The sequence below is a fragment of the Durio zibethinus genome, chromosome 2 (genome assembly GCF_047325235.1).
Source record: "Durio zibethinus cultivar Kanyao isolate XHJ-2024 chromosome 2, ASM4732523v1, whole genome shotgun sequence".
Lineage (NCBI taxonomy): Eukaryota > Viridiplantae > Streptophyta > Magnoliopsida > Malvales > Malvaceae > Durio > Durio zibethinus.
In genome coordinates, this window is record NC_143163.1 from 32,194,617 (window position 1) to 32,211,145 (window position 16,529).

The 16,529-nt window shown below is 30.9% G+C and overlaps 1 protein-coding gene across 1 annotated transcript; it reads left to right on the top strand.

Annotated features, from left to right (window-relative positions):
* Positions 1–543: 543 nt before the first annotated feature.
* LOC111317421 (type 2 DNA topoisomerase 6 subunit B-like) lies at positions 544–6,655 on the top strand. The gene is made up of 12 exons (XM_089742926.1): positions 544–630; positions 776–878; positions 1,238–1,321; positions 1,424–1,450; positions 1,907–2,015; positions 2,090–2,165; positions 2,837–2,857; positions 3,370–3,566; positions 4,474–4,612; positions 4,774–4,966; positions 5,109–5,239; positions 6,020–6,655. The coding sequence occupies exons 1-12, from the start codon at positions 595–597 to the stop codon at positions 6,317–6,319; spliced, it is 1,416 nt and encodes a 471-aa protein (XP_089599052.1). The 5' UTR covers positions 544–594; the 3' UTR covers positions 6,320–6,655.
* The last annotated feature ends 9,874 nt before the right edge of the window (positions 6,656–16,529 follow it).

A 16,529-nucleotide genomic window follows, 5' to 3' on the forward strand; every position in this document is an offset into this window, starting at 1 on the left:
TAAAATTACATATATTTTGGTTTAGGCTTATTTATATAAAATGGGCTAAAGATTTACTTTGAATTTATTTATTAAAATGGACTAAACATTTGTAACAAATTTTTTAAGGACTAATTTTAATCTAACAAACAAAACCCAACCCATTTATTTTTTTAAAAGCCAAATTTAACTAACAAAATCATAGCTTGTTATCTCTTCAAAAAATAATAATAAGCAAAACATTAACTCAGCTAGCAAAAGTTGCCAGGTGTGAAGCATTAATCCAAAGGGATACTTCTAATATTATTAAAATAAGGCATAGATCTTAAAATTCATTTTCTGAAAATCATAGTCTGAAATTATATCATTTCACCTTCCCTCCTATACAAAGAAATAAAAAATGATATATTTTACCAGATTAAATTAATCGTTGGGTTTACGAAGCTTTGATAAAGCCCAGAACTTCACATCCAGGCCCAAATGTTTGAAAATTCAAACTTGTTTTTGTTTTTCGGAGTGTAGTACTGAATTTCCAGAAGCGACTAGTGAGGTTACCTATAAAAAACAACGCCAGAATTAGAGCTTGCTAGTGCGCGGGAGTGCTTTCTTTTTGAAATGAACGTTTCTTCGGTTCAGAAGCTTTGCATTCATGTAAGTTGCAAAATGCATTCTTCAAATTAAGCTTTCGACTTCGGTTTATCGATCTTTCATTGTTAATAATCCTCCGTTAAATCCACCCTAATTCCGAACTAATTTTGATTTTTTTAAATATCATTTAATTTTTGTATTTCGGCAGTTAATTTCTTCTGCATTTCAAAGATGCCGTTTATCCGAAGATCTTTGCAGATTATCAGTCGTTCTCAAGAGCTCTCCATCTACTCCTGTCATTCGAGTTTCAAGTAAATGCTTCCTTTTCATTATTCGTATAATTTTTGCTCTGATTTTTGCCTCATGCTATTCTGCATTATTTTCTTTCTTCTTTTTTTTTTGGAAGTAGATTTCAAAAAAATATAAAAAAATATTTCTGAATTTGAAAAAATGCGTTGAAATCATGCCATTTTGAAGTTAAAACGGTAGAGTTTTTGGCTGTTTTGGATTCAAATGACCTCATTAAAAGTAATTGAAATAAGATCTAAAAATAATAAGAATGTGCATACAACGTAAATCCATAAATGTAATGTTTTGGCAGAATTTTAGGTAAAAAGGATAAAGAAATTGTTTTTTTAAAAATCTATTTATTTTGTATTTCAATGAGAAGTATCAGATACGGGAATTGCTAGTTGCTTGGAGGAGTTTCAGGACCTGAAGTACAGTAGAGAAAGCATTGGAAACGAAAAGTGGGGTAAGTGGATGATGATGACATGCTCATTTGGCTCTAGATATAAAGATATGGATGCGCCAACACAATTTAGTTTGATGATTATTTGACTTCATTGTGGCGCAGATGGGTTGCTTTCTGTCAAAACTACTGGTAAGTTTCTCGTGTCTCAGGATTCTTTCTTGCTAGCGAAAAACACATGGTTGAATGGGTTAAATTTTTTATTTCTAATTTCTGTTCCCCTCTTTGTTTTATAGTTATGTTAGGGGAAGGGGAAATTAGAACTAGGGACCTGCTTTTTGGAGGACTAGTGTGGTTACCACTAGGCTAAGCCTTGGTCCATTCAATATGTTGACAACTGCTGTTGGTTCTTCTTGCTTTCTTTAATATGTGCTTGGGGTCTGAAATTTAAATCATTCATATGGATGAACAACTTATTTTCGTTCCTGAGTTGAAAAAAGAAGCTTTTTTTTTTTTTTTCCATTTCCCCATTTATTCTGTCAGTTAGTGTATGTTATATGTCCCTATTCTTAGATTCTTCATTTGTTTTCAGCATCCTATTTATCTATATGTATCTAAAGAAATCAAACTGGTGTCTCTTGGTTGCAGGCATTAGTGATAATGAGATATATCATTATCGCTTAAATCTTAGGGAAAGTGTTTCAGCCAGAAGGCTCACTAGGCTGCCTTCAAATCCTAAGAATGGGGCGAAATTCAGGCATGCACCTTACTGAAACTTTTGTCTGGTTTGAGACTTTATAGAACTTAATGATTTTATTTCTTTATTTTCAGTGGTACTGAAGTATATCTGTCCATCTTTGATACCATTGATTCTTTGCTGGCAGAGATCAACCACTTCTTTCAAAAGGTCTATTTGCACTATTTGACTGACTTAATTTGTGAATCACAATATACAAATAGATTTTCTGGGCCACACCTATCTCCTTTTATCTCTGTACATTTGGTTTGGTTGTGGACTTTAGTGTAACTTCAGTGTAGGCAGAAATCCTCCAAAAAAGTATAGCTGATCCTATTATGAATTTAGAAATCTAAGACTTTATGTTTTTTTCACTGCTGTCTTTATCAATAAGCCTAATTACTTGAATCAGCTCAATAGAGAATGGATTAGACAATGAAGAACCGTAAAATTTGCAGATAAATCATGTCAAGCAACTAAGGTGATGTTAGAATGTCACGTTTATGACTTGCATATCATTTGCTAAGGAATCATTTAAAGCAACCTCTCGGACAACACTTGAGGAATCTCTCATAAGCTGTTGGGGTCAAGAAATGGTTGTTAACAAGGACATAGAGTTAATTCATCAGGTTCTTGTTTCAAAAAGGGACCATATTTGGGGAAGGTTCTATATCAGACTGTCAATCATCAATCTTCTATGGTGGACCTAGGAACTTTTCCACTGATGTGTCTTCTCATAATATCATGGATACTGCTGTGCAGTCTTTCTCTTTTTTTTTTTTTACTTGAATGGATTTCAATTTTTGCCACCTTTTACCGAGTCCACATCTATGCTTTTGCAGATACTCATTCTAAAGATCCCAGTAAGTTTGACTGCTACTTTGATGCCTTATAATCTGTCAACTGAATGGTATGGTGAGAATGTTGCATTTCAAGGAAACTTCGTTAAAAGTATCTGAAGAAAGTAACTTTTTTCAGAAGGTTTACTTTTTAATTCATTTTCAATTTTGGATGCTCAGAAACTTAGCTGGACAGGAGGGAAATGTTATAAAAAACTAAAGCACCAATTTCTTGATAAATCTGTTGTTTTTGAGATACCACGGAACCATATGGCAATGATGCTAGGAATGAATTTCCTCCAGTTACTCTGTTATAAATGTGACCAAAAAGGGCCAATGTACAACTCTTGTCTTATAACTCTGTTCACATAATTAAACTTTAGTTTTGATTAATATAAAGCTTCTTGGGATTCATATATTTACAAAATGAAACTTAAATTTGTAATGCTAAATGGAGAAACTCAGACATCTGCTCTGCCATTATGAAAACTTCCTAATACTGCTAAGGAATTGAACAGAGTTGGGTTTTTGTCCAGAGTGTAGCTGCTGAACTGGTGATTGAAAGAGGGGATGGTCCTGGATTGCGATGTGAAAATGTCTTTTTAACGAATGAATGCAGTCGTTTGCACTTTCCAACCTCAAATGTTGAAAAGCTAAAGTCAGGCCTTGAAGCATATGTTTTAAAGCATGGAAATAGCTTAAACAATAAATGTGACTCTTGCTTCTGCAGTAGGTAAATATAAGCTGAATACCCTGTTTTCTATTTTGAAGCTATACCATATCTGTTAATTGGGGTTCTGGCAAATAAATTTTGGTGGTGCTGTGATTAAACTATTGGTTTAAATTTACTTTAAAGTAATAGAGGTTATACTACTCACTACTGACTTCACAAATAAAATAGAATGGCTTGATGCAATCAAATAACTTGAGGTTTGCATATTTTTCTTTTCACCAAAAATTCAAGGTTATATTCACTACCTGTAAATGCTGTCAAACATTCGGTTCCAAACATCCAATTCTTCTTACAAATTTCAATGCCTTTAAGTTTTACCCTTTGAATCACTCACCGATGGTAGTTGTGACTATTATTACCCATGGTATTAATTAGTAAAGTGGTGGTGCATTAGGGTGCCTGCCTCTCTCTTTTGTTGCACTATCTAATAGAGCAATATTTATGCCAAATGCTTCAAGAAGTAAAGATGAGGGACCTTCATTTGACTGAATTACAAATTTTGCGTGATATTCATACTTCCACTTAAATAATTCTTCTAATTGTTTTTAATCAATTTATATATGCTGCCATGAATTTATATTCATACTTGCATCTTGATCTATTTGACTGGAGTTTTGGAAGAACTTTGCTTAGTCATTTTAACATGACTACTTAAAAATTGAGAGAATAGTGTGAGTGAATTCTATTTGAGGTTGTTAGTTTTACTTGTATAATGTTCCTTATTTCTTAATTTTAAATGTGCTTGGATTTTTCAGTATAACTGTCTAATTTTTCATTTCAATGTAAATTTATTTTGGGAAATTTGTATGCAATATTGCTTAGTCATGTAGCTATAGTTCCTGGAGAAGTAAAGTAAGGCTACATGTCCTCAATCCCCTTAACAAGTATAACTTCCGTTTCCTACTAGGGAGCAACTTAAGATCGGTAGTGGAGTAGCATGCAGCATGGGAAGCCACAGGAGTTCTGGACTAACGATGGAAGCAGTAATTGTAATAAGTGAACTTTCTGAGTCTCCTTGCTGCAGGTCATGCAGCAATAAAACAGAGGTTTGTATCTGAAGTTGAACTCTGACTAGCACACCTAAAAAATTCAAAGGAATTATCTATTGTTCTCTTCATTTGCATTAACGTATTTGTTCAATGTAATTAATTTTTTTCTCCAAATTTGTTATAGTTATGTTTATTTAATTGACAATATTTCTCTCCAGGTTCTGCATTTTAAAGACTTCTTACCATGTACAGTATCCCAACCATCCCTCAAGGCATTGACTAGCATCGACTGGAAAAGTTATGGGTTAACTTTGGGGAGTGTTGTGGATCAAGTTGACCATGCATTGGTGGAGTGGGAAAGTTTACCCCCTTATCTCCGTATTGATATGGTTCTGCACTACTATCATAAACAATATCCAATCCTATGTTAAATGATTCAATTTCTTCTTCATATGTGACATTTAATTCAAGATGCTTTGTTTTTGCAGCATTTTTTTTTTTTTTTTATCTCTCAAAATGTTGCATGTTATATGTATTCCTTGACTTGTTACCAAGGTCATGATATTGCCAGGAAAGTATAAAACTCAACCTGATCGAAATCTTATTAGAAAGGCAGTCAAGCTTGCATTGGATGATTTGAAGCAGAAACACACAGGAATTCTTCTCAGTGCACAAGCTGTGAAGGTAAGCCTCTCCTTTCCGAAATTTCAAACGCATGTGATCCTCTTGGTATAAAGCATTGCTAGAAAATATATGCTTACTTACATTTGTTAAAAATAGTTTAGTTGATTGAACAAAGGTAGCTCAATATTCCGATTAACTCGGCATTTGGCTCCAAAAACCCTTTGAGCTTTCTATTCCTAATGTAGAACACCTCATTTGGGATCCAAGTATATATTGTATTCAGTATGAAACTATTACCTATATAAAAGCTGTTAAAGTTTTTAGTGCTTATGCATCAGTAGGTCATTGCCCTTTGAGCATTCCGTCTGGGTTTTCCTTTTCTTCTCAGCTTTGATGGTAGGTTCTCTCCCTTTCTCTCGCCTCAAATGTCTGTCTCTTCTCATGCTTACTTTCTGTTTATAAATTAGGCATTAATTCAGGAGTAATCCCTCAAACTGCTTTTATTATGCTTGTTTTTTAAGATTTTCCCCCCATGAGTCCATTTCGAGAGAAAAAGGAAAGCCAAATGGACTCTGCCTTGAATGGAAATTCTACTTTTTGAGATAAATTTTCTGTTAAAAAATCATCAACTTAATTACCTGTGAGAAGAGGAACTCACAATGACTAGACTATCTGTATCTTCACAGCAAAATTTTTCTATTTTTTAGTTTTTCCTATTTTTTATTTCCTTACTCTGAGTAATGGTTATCTGGCATGGTATTCATGATTACTTTAAATTTTTGGAAAATTATATCATCAAGTGATTTTGTCACATATGTAACTCTTAGAAATAAACTTCAGATTTGCAGATATGCGCCAGACCTTGCAAGCACAATTGCTGGCCTCATCTTGTCATCTAATGACTCGGAATTCCGAAGCGAATGTATGTCACTACTTGGATTATTTCAGTCTCAAGAGATCGGAGGGGAAACCATTGAAGATTGTATCAAGGAAAAGATAATCTCAGTCATAGAGACTAACGATAGGAAGCCCGAGAAAAGCAAAGAGGCTGCACCTTTTCTTTTTGAAGATGACTGTACCCAGGACCCATACTTTGAGGAATATGAAGAAGATGAGGATGCTTTTCGTTCCCCAGATTGATTGATTTCTTGAACTTTATCCTTACGCATTTAACCAATTCCTGAGACTTCCACTAATCCATGAGAATTCTGCATCTCTGTTAATTGTATATAAGGTGTCAATATAATAATATACGAATATTATTAAGAGAGATGCAGTTTGTATCTGAGGTATATGAAGAAGTTTACATTTTAGTCCCAACCATTGCCATGATTGCCGAGCGGTTAAATGGATAATGGATGTAGTCATCCTGTTTGGTTAGGGCCCAAATCAGTTAGGCCTGATTCAATAGAGATCAAACAGTTAAGTCTAATTATCTATTGTTTTGTGTTTTATGTTTTTTTTTTTATTTGTTATTTATTTATTTATTTTCTTTGGGTTTTGTCCTTTTGTTATTATTATTTTGTTATTTTATTTATTAATTGTTTATCTTTAATCTTTCATTTGATTTATCTTTGGTTTTTGATATTACTGATAATAAAAGAAAAGGAATCGAAAAATAAAAAATAATGAGGATTTTTGCTATGAATAGTTGCAGTCGGATTCAATTTGTCTAAAATAAATTTTGCTTTTTGTGATAATATTGAAACTTCGTCAAAGATAGATTCATAGTCGATCAAGAATTTTTTTGCCTATACTTTATAAATACACACATTGATAAAGTAGAATACATATAGCAATAGAACATAGATTAAAAACACAAAAAATCAGAGTAGAGATTAGAAAACAAAGAGAAAAAAAATAAAAAAAACAGGCATGACGAGAAAGTACAAAAATTTTAGAGAAATTTTTGAAAATTTTTTTTGGAAAATTTTTAGTTTTAGACGAATTTTTTGGCTTTGATTGAATTTTTTGATAATTTTTTCAGCACTTATTGAATTTTTTGACAAGCTTTTCAGAATTTTGTTGAAGATTCCGACGAAGTTTGAATTTTTTATGAATGTTCGACGAATCAACTTAGATTCTGACTACTTTTTTCAGAATCTGGTGAAGATTAATTGGAGTTTTTTGAGTTGTAGAGAGAGTGAGAGAGAAAAAGAAAGAAGAAAGGGGAGAAAGGATAAATTTGACGAAAAAGCCTAGAACTAGCCTTTTATATCATTTCCAAAATGACATCGTTTTGGTGTTTAAAAGGTTTCAAGATTTGTGCATTTTTATTTGGGTGATCCGACCCGAGCATAACCCCATTTTTACTGACTCGTGTTCCAGTCGATTCCTTCACACGAGTTGAGACTTCGAGCCACATCCTAAGGGCTGAATTTTGTGCTTGAAGTCGAGCAGCCGCCAAGCCAAGCCATTCTTTTTTTGATATTTTTTAAATTTATTTTTAAAGTATTCTTTTCATGATTAAATTTTAGGAAAAATGAAACATAAAAAATATATAAAACAAAATAAAATATTTGAGAATAAATAATAATTATCCAATGATGAAATTTTTAGAAATTTCAAATAGTAAGTTTTTATAAAATTCTTAGGTAAAAAATTTTGTTTAAAATTTTCCCAAATGATATAATAATTTAGATAAAATTTTAATAACAATAATTAATATTTATTTTCAAACAAAAAAAGAAAAATAAAAGATAAAAATATTAATAAAATTTTTAAAAAATACTAATTATCCAAGGATGAGATTCTTATAAATTTTAATGGTAAATTTCTAAGAAACCTCTAGATGAGAAATTTATTTAAATTTGTCCCAAATAATGGAATAATTTAGATGAAATTTTAATAAAAGCAATTGTATTCTTTTCCAAATAAAAAAATTTTGGTTGAAAATATTTGACAATTATCCAATGATGAGATTATTAGAATGGTAAATTTTTTAAGAAATTTTTAGATGAGAAATTTCTCTAAATTTATCTCAAATGATGAAAGAATTTAAATGAAATTTCAAGAAAAATAATTGTCATAATATTTTCTTGCCAAGAAAAAAATTAAAAAAGAAAATTTTTAAATAGGCTCAAATGGTGGAGAATTTAGAAATTCAAAAGAAAAAATATTTCTAATTTGGCCCAAATGGTGAAATAATTAGATATGTTTTCGACAAGAAAAAAAATCAAAATAAAAATAATTAAAGCTTTTTTCGATGACAGAGCCTTTTCAAAAGAACAAATGAGATTCTTGAATATTCTTAAGGTAAAAGAATATTTTTAAGAATTCTACCAGATTGATGAAAGAATCTTAAAAATTATTTTTAATATTCAACATTAAAATTTAAGACCATTAGAATCAAGACTTTAGGATAAATTTAAAATAAAATGGTACCATCATTTGATGGGCATGTGGGGATGTTATAACTTTCTCTATATGTAACCAAATTTTCGAACCCTTTTTGGTTTGTAGACCCGAATTTATTCTTTTAGGGATCCTTAGTCAAGCTTAAGAGTTATTTAAAAGAATAGATTCATTAGATGGCCAATCATACCTAGTAAAAAAGATTGATGATGACTCAATTTGTTAATTCTAGTAATAAATTTTTAGATCTATATGTTATGACAATTTGACAACTCCACTAGGGATACTAGAGAGTTAAGCCATAAAATTTTAAATTTATTCTATTCTTTGGTCTAATGGTTTTAAAATGTAATGGTTGTGTTATTTGTTTACTAACGTTTTTTTTATATCTTTTATGGGGGTTTACAATTATATGTTCCTTCACACACACTATCACATGCATTTGCATTACATGAGCTTTATACTCGGGTTTCATCCCTCTTAGGAGGAAGTAAAGTACTTACGTTCTCATGAGATGATAATCTCCGCAATGGCTAGCGGAATACTCCCATGCAAATTGAATCCTTTCTGTTGGTAGCCTGTGATAGGTGAAGATTGGATTGCTTTACTAATCTGTGATGAACGATTATGTAAGGAATAATTTGAGAACCTTTAGTGGTCAAAATAACCTAACCCTGCATATAATCAACACCTAAAAAGATCAGTCTTAAGATAAAGCCCTTCCTACCTATTGATAGATGTAACCTGAAATTAGGACATAAGAAGGAATAATTTATGTGATGTATTGATTACCTAACCATTTTATTTGTTTGGCTTTGTGCTTTTGCATTACCATATCATGCATCATTTTCATTGTCATATTTAACATTGTGCATTTGCATCATTTTCATATAAAAAATATTTACCACATATTAGATTTTATCCATGAAAATGTACATTCCATTCATAAAGTATAGCATTTTTGATAATGTAATTATGGTATTCAAGGTTCATGGATAGCTCCACTAACTAAGAATCTCACACAATCAACTCATCAATACAACATAAGAGCTCACGTAAGACAAATGAAACAAGAAAATTTCAATCATCTTGAGAGGATAGAGAAAGCTCAAAAAGCTTGAAGGTGAATTGAGTAAAATCTCGGATGCTTTGAAAAATTGAACAAGGGAAAAAGTATAAAAAAAATATTAGCCAACAAAATCATCTATCACATGAGGTAACTAACCCTTTGTACCCTGTTGGCTTTGGGCCTCGTCAAGCCTAATCTACATAAGACCACTACCATAGCAGTCACATATCTAGTAAGATATACATACCCTAGAATGCCATCAACTTCAAACTCAGGGTAGTATCAGAGTTATGTAAATCCTGTCTTTACTGAAAAGGCAGTAGAACCAGTACCAATCCCCAACTTGGATGATCCAGAAGAGAAAAAAAAATTGAGGCCTAAAGAGAATGAGACTTTAGAAGCCTCAAAAGCTGAACAAAAGATAAACTTGTTAAAGGAAAGGTTGCGAGCCATAGAAGGAATCGATTTTTATGATTCTATAGATGCTTGCTAGGTTCAGTTTAGTTTTGAATGTCATTATTCCTCCAAAGTTCAAGGTTTTAGAGTTTAAAAAGTATGATGGTACAAAATATCTGAAGACCTATATTACTATATATTATCAAAAAATGATTGCCCATGCTAATAACAAAAAATTGTTAATGTATATTTTTTAAGATAGCCTTACAGGCTCTGCTGCTAAGTGGTATGTTCAGCTGAACAGGACCCGTATTCAATCCTAGAGTGATATAGCCTGTGACTTCATTAATCAGTATTGACATATCATAAACTTAGCTCCTGATCGTCTGTCTTTGTAGAATATGAAAAAGAAGGCGACTGAATTATTCAATGAATATGCCTAAAGGTAGAGAGACATAGCTATTCAAGTACAGTTTCTTTTGACTAAAAAAGAAATCATAGTGTTATTTGTCAGCACTGTAAAATTTCTCTATTATAAAAAAATGATAGAAAATGCAACAAAAAATTTTATCGATATGGTGATCTCAGGTGAAATCATTAAGAATGCCATTAAAAATGACAAGTTAAAAGGAAAAAAAAATAAAAAGATGCCAGAGAAGAAAGAGACTGAAGCTCAAGCTATGAGCTTTAACAGACAGTTCAGGGGATATCAACCTTATCCACCATAAGGTTATTCCCCATACTATCTTGTTATGAACAATACCTCATTTTACCCATATCAGTGAGCCCTATTGCCATCTTATCCATTAACATACTAGCTCGTTTTCAGCCTCCAAGCTTCTATATACAGCTTTAACATCCAACCTCTCACAAAACCCCAGATTTGTTTGGCTAACCCAACAAGTGGTTTACGAGAGCTAGAACTACTCGAGAAAAACTTGTAGTTGATCTAATCTCCATGACTTATACGAAGTTATACTGAGAGCTCTATAACAACCACTTGATTACCTCTAATCGTTTGGAGCTGCTAAAGCCACCCTATCATAAGTGGTATGATCTTACAGCCTACTGTGACTACCACTATAGAATAGCTAGTCATTTCATGAAGAATTGCACTACCCTAACGCATAAGGTGTGATGATTGATCAAGGATGGAATAATAAATTTTGATCAATGGGGGATAACAACGCTTAATGTTAGTGGCAATCCATAGTCCAATCACAATGTCAATGTTTTGAGTGAAGATCAAGAATAAGTGTGATCTAAAAAGACTTGGAGAGCTACAACTAATCAGAGGGCCAGATGTTATTAAAAATCTTTCACTTGATCACATGGGGGCATAATTTAAAAAAAAAAAAGATGTTAAGGATGGTTGGATATTGTTTGTCATTATGGGTTTTTTTTCAAAGTAGTGTTAGGAATTTTTTTATGCAATAAGATTTCATTTTTTTATCATTTCAATAAAAGCCAATGATGATGCATTTCATTACATTTTTTCCTTTAATCCAACCACTATTCCATGCTTTGTTTTTTTTTCATGTCCTTTTGTTCCCATTCTCAAATTTCAAATGATGAATATTTAGACAAGGATAACAATAATTCTGAGATTTAATTTTGAGAACTCATTTACATTGATCTGAAGAAACTATTTGAACAAAAAAGTAAGCTGCTAGTAAATGTAAAACAGATATATCTTGAAGATATGCAGTTCTTTATAAAGATCAATGAGTTTATTTTGGTTCAATAGATGATTTTTAAGGAATGCATTCACATTTGAGATGAAAATAGCCGTTTTTCTTCTACCATTCATGAAACCATCCATTGTTACCCCTTTTGAGCCTATTATAGATTTTTTTTAAAAAATCCTAACCAAGAATCACCCTTCATACTAGGGGATAAATTTTGAAAAAAAAAGGTAAACGATCACAAAATGTTTCAAAGATAGAAAGCAAAAAAAAAAATGAATGTCACACATGATTTGGGGTAAAGTAATTAGAATCATTTTGTGAGGAATGAGATAAAAAAGAAAAAAGTAATGAAATGATGTGAAATGGGGCAAAATGTCAAGTTGTATCAAATGATCGTTTGGTTTTGAACCCTTTAAACACATATTTTGAGCTTATTTTATCAATTTGTTTCATGATCCCTCATCATGGCTGACGTTATAACCTTTAAAAGTTTATTTTGATTAAGTGTGAATACTCAAATTGAATGATCATAAGTTACGCTAAAACATGCTTATGATGGAGTTATGGAATTATGTTGTGTTACGTATTTTAGAGATTAATGTGTAAGAGATATCAATAATGGATGAAAAAAAGAAAAAAATGAAAAAAAGAGAAAAAAAGAAAAAAAATGAAAAATGTAAAAAGAGAGAAAAATAGAACTCAATTTGAAAACCCAGAAAGGCGATTTGAGTAGAAAAATATCTGACCTAAAAGTCGGATGATAGTTTAATATGTGAAAGATTAATCCAATGATCCTCCTATGTTGAGGCAAAATTTGATGAGCTCAAAATAATTTTGACAGTCAATAGAATAAGTTTTTTTAAAAAATTTTGGATTAATGTTTAAAATTATTTGAATATTCATTGTTTAGATATACCTTTCATCCCAATGACATGCATCAAACCTATTTCTTTACCTATTTATTTTTATACCAAACTCGTTCTTCATTGATTACTTTATCTTAATTTACCTTGTTCTCTTTTATTGTTGCATCCCTAGAATAAATTGAGAAAATGTCTGATTGCATTATATTTGTCAAAAATTGAAATGATGATGATGAATGATAATGTGCATAAAAGATTCTTACATTCCTTTGAAAAAAAAAATCTAAGATGATAGGGGACAAAAAAATAAAAAGATGTTTGAACCCTGAAAAGATGACACATGTATGGTGATGGATTGGTCGACATAACTTATGAAATATGATCAAATGATGGAAATAATGTGGATCAGTGGATGAAATTCATGGTTAATGTCAAATGATGGAAATAATATGGATCAATGGATGAAACATATAACTTGCAAGTAGTGATCAAATATTAAGGATCAGTTGATAAAATTTATTCCGAGATAGTTAGTACTACACAGCTAAAAAGAAAGATGAGAGATGGTGGAGTCTTAAGAACCATATTATCACAATTAATTAGAATTTCCTAACATTTGCATTACATGTATTACGTTTGCATTGTAAATTGGAACAATACATGTATGTAATTTGGTTTGGCTAAGCACTTGCATTATGCAGTAAACATTTGAATCATGGTTGAGAATATGGCATTTGTAGCATTGTGAGAATCTAGATTGTTGCATTTACATTATTAAGAAAGCATTTGCATCATTGATCATGACATTCATTACATACAAAATTTTGATTTTGACAAAAGTTTGAAAGTCATTTGGAAAGAAATTTTGAATGTTTTGATGAAGTCTTTTAAGATAAAATTGTGAATCCTTAAATGAGAATATTTGAGTTTCAAAGGAGAGTCTTTGAGTTTTAAATAAAACTTTAAGAAGAACTCAAATGAGAACTTTTAAAATTTTAGATGTAAAATTCTAAAATTATTGAATATGACACTTTGAAATCGAATGATAAGCTTTAAAATTTTGGATGAGAATCTTTAAATTTTTGAATGTAAACCTTTGAACTTGGTATTGAAACTCTAAGATTCATTAAATGTGAACTCAAATGAGGAGTTTTGAAATCCTAAAATTCTCAAATGAGAAATTTTTAAATCAAAATCTTTGGAATCAAGGAAGTGAATCCCTGAAGTTTTCTTTTAAAAAATCTTTAACTTTTGGAAGTGAATCACCAGAATTCGAAAGTGAATCTCCAAAAATCGAATCTTAAAATGTTGGATGTGAGCCTTACAATTTACATGTGAATTCTTAAATTAAAATTTTGGACGTGAATCTCATAAATGCGAATCTTGAAATCTTACGAATCTGAATTCTTGCAATGTTGAAAAATCTTGTGAATCTGATCTTTAATTCTTGTGAAACTAAAATTTTGAGAATCAAATTTTGGTAAATTCTTGTGAAGCTAAAAAGTTCTACGAATTTGAAAATTCTTGTGAATTTTTGAATCGCGAACCTTTGAATTTCGAACTCAAATTGTGAATCTTTGAGTTTCCATTTCATCAGACATGATCTATGATTCCTTTGGACATAATTGTCGAGGAGCCTTATTTATTTTTTAAAGGTTGTTGAGCCTTTGATTAGAGGAGCCTTATTTATTTTTCAAAGTCTGATTAGATAAGCCTTATTTATTTTACAAAGTCGTTGAGCCTTTGCTTAAAGGAGCCTTATTTATTTTTCAAAGTTATTGAGCCTCTACTTAGAGGAGCTTTATTTATTTTTCAAAATCATCGAGCCTTTGCTTAGAGGAGTTTTATTTATTTTTCAAAGTCATTGAACCTTTGTTTAGATGAGCCTTATTTATTTTTTTAAAGTTATTGAGCCTCTGATTAGAGGAGTTTAATTTATTTTTCAAAGTCGTTGAGCATTTATTTAGAGGAGCCTTGTTTATTTTTCAAAGTTGTGGAGCCTCTGATTAGAGGAGTTTTATTTACTTTTCTAAAATTTGTTGAGCCTCTGATTAGAGGAGCCTTATTTGTTTTTCTAAAGTTATGAGCCTCTGCTTAGGGGATTTTTATGTCATTCAGCAATTTTAAGTGTTTGATTATTAAAAAAAAAAACTTGTTGAGAGGACTATTTGGGAGTTTTATGTCTACGTCTTTGCATAATTTCTATTACATAGGAAATGTGTAAAGAGGGGCAGCTGTAGACACCCTATTTGGTTTAGGCCCAAATCAGTTAGGCCTAACCCAATAGAGATCAAACATCATGCCTAATTACCCATTATTTTATGTTTTTTATATTTTATATTTGTTATTTATTTATTTTCTTTGGGTTCTATCCTTTTGTTATTATTATTTTTTATTTTATTTATTATCTGTTTATTTCTAATATTTCATTTGATTTATCTTTAGCTTTTGATATTATTGACAATAAAAGAAAAAAAATTGAAAAATAAAAAATAATGAGGATTTCTGCTGTGAATAGAGTTGAAGACAGATCCAATCTATCTAGGACAGATTCTATGTTTTGTGAGAACATTGAAACCCTATCAAAAATGGATTCACAGTTGATCAAGAACTCTTTTACCTATGCCCTATAAATACACACATTGATCAAGCAGAATACACATAGCAACAAAACACAGATCCAAAACACAAAATATTAGAGCAGAGATTAGAAAACAAAGAGAAAGAAATTAGAGAATAGGCACAACCAGAAAGTACAAAAATTTTGGAGAAATTTTTGGGTTTTGAAAAAAATTACTAAAAATTTTTTAAAAAATTTTTAGTTTTCAGTGAATTTTTTGATGAATTTTTCGGCATTGGTTGAATTTTTTGGCAAGCTTTTCAGAATTCGATTGAAGATTTCGATGAAGTTTGAATTTTTTGGTGAACATCTAATGAATCAACCCAGATTGCGATGATTTTTTTCAGAATCCAATGAAGATTCAATCGGAGTTTTTTAAGTTGTAGAGAGAGAGTGAGAGAAAAGGAAAGAAGAAAAAGAGTGGAGAAATGAGAAATATGAAGAAAAAGCTTGGAACTAGCCTTTTATATCATTCCTAAAACGACATCGTTTTGGTATTTAAAAGGCTTCAAAATCTATGCGTTTTTATTTGGGCAATCCGATTTGAGCACAACCCATTTTTGCTGACCCGCATTCTAGTCGATTCCTTCAATTGAGCTAAGTCGAGACTTCGAGCCACATCCCTGGGGCTAAATTCTGTGCCTAAATTTCAAATAGTAAATTTCTTAAGAAATCTCTAGGTGAGAAATTTCTCTAACTTTGTCTCAAATGGTAGAAGAATTTAAATAAAATTTCAAGAAAAATAATTGTAATAAGATTTTTTTGCCAAGAAAAAATTAAAAAAGAGAATTTCTAAATGGGCCCAAATGATGGAGAATTTAGAAATCCAAAAGAAAAAATATTTCTAATTTGGCTCAAATAGTGGAATAATTAGATATATTTTTAACAAATAAAAAAAATTAGAATAAAAATAATTAAAGCCTTTTGTGATGACTGAGTCTCTTCAAGAAAATAAATAGGATTTTTAAATACTCTTGAGGTGAAGAAATATTTTTAAAAATTTTATCAGATTGATGGAAGAATCTTGAAAATTATTTTTAATATTCAATATTAAAATTTAAGAACATTAGAATCAAGACCTTAGGGTAAATTTAAAATAAAATGGTACCATCTCTCGAATGGGCATGTAAGGGTGCTATAACCTTTCCCATATGTAACCGAACTCCTGAACCCTGTTCTAATTTGTAAACCCAAATCTATTTTTTTATGGACCCTTAGTCAAGTTTAGAAATTCCTTAAAAGGATAGATTCATTAGATAGCCAATCACACATAAGAAAAAAGATTAGTGACGACTCTATTTGTTAAGTCTAGCTATAGATTTTCGGATCTATATATTATGACAATGAGTTAATAAAAATG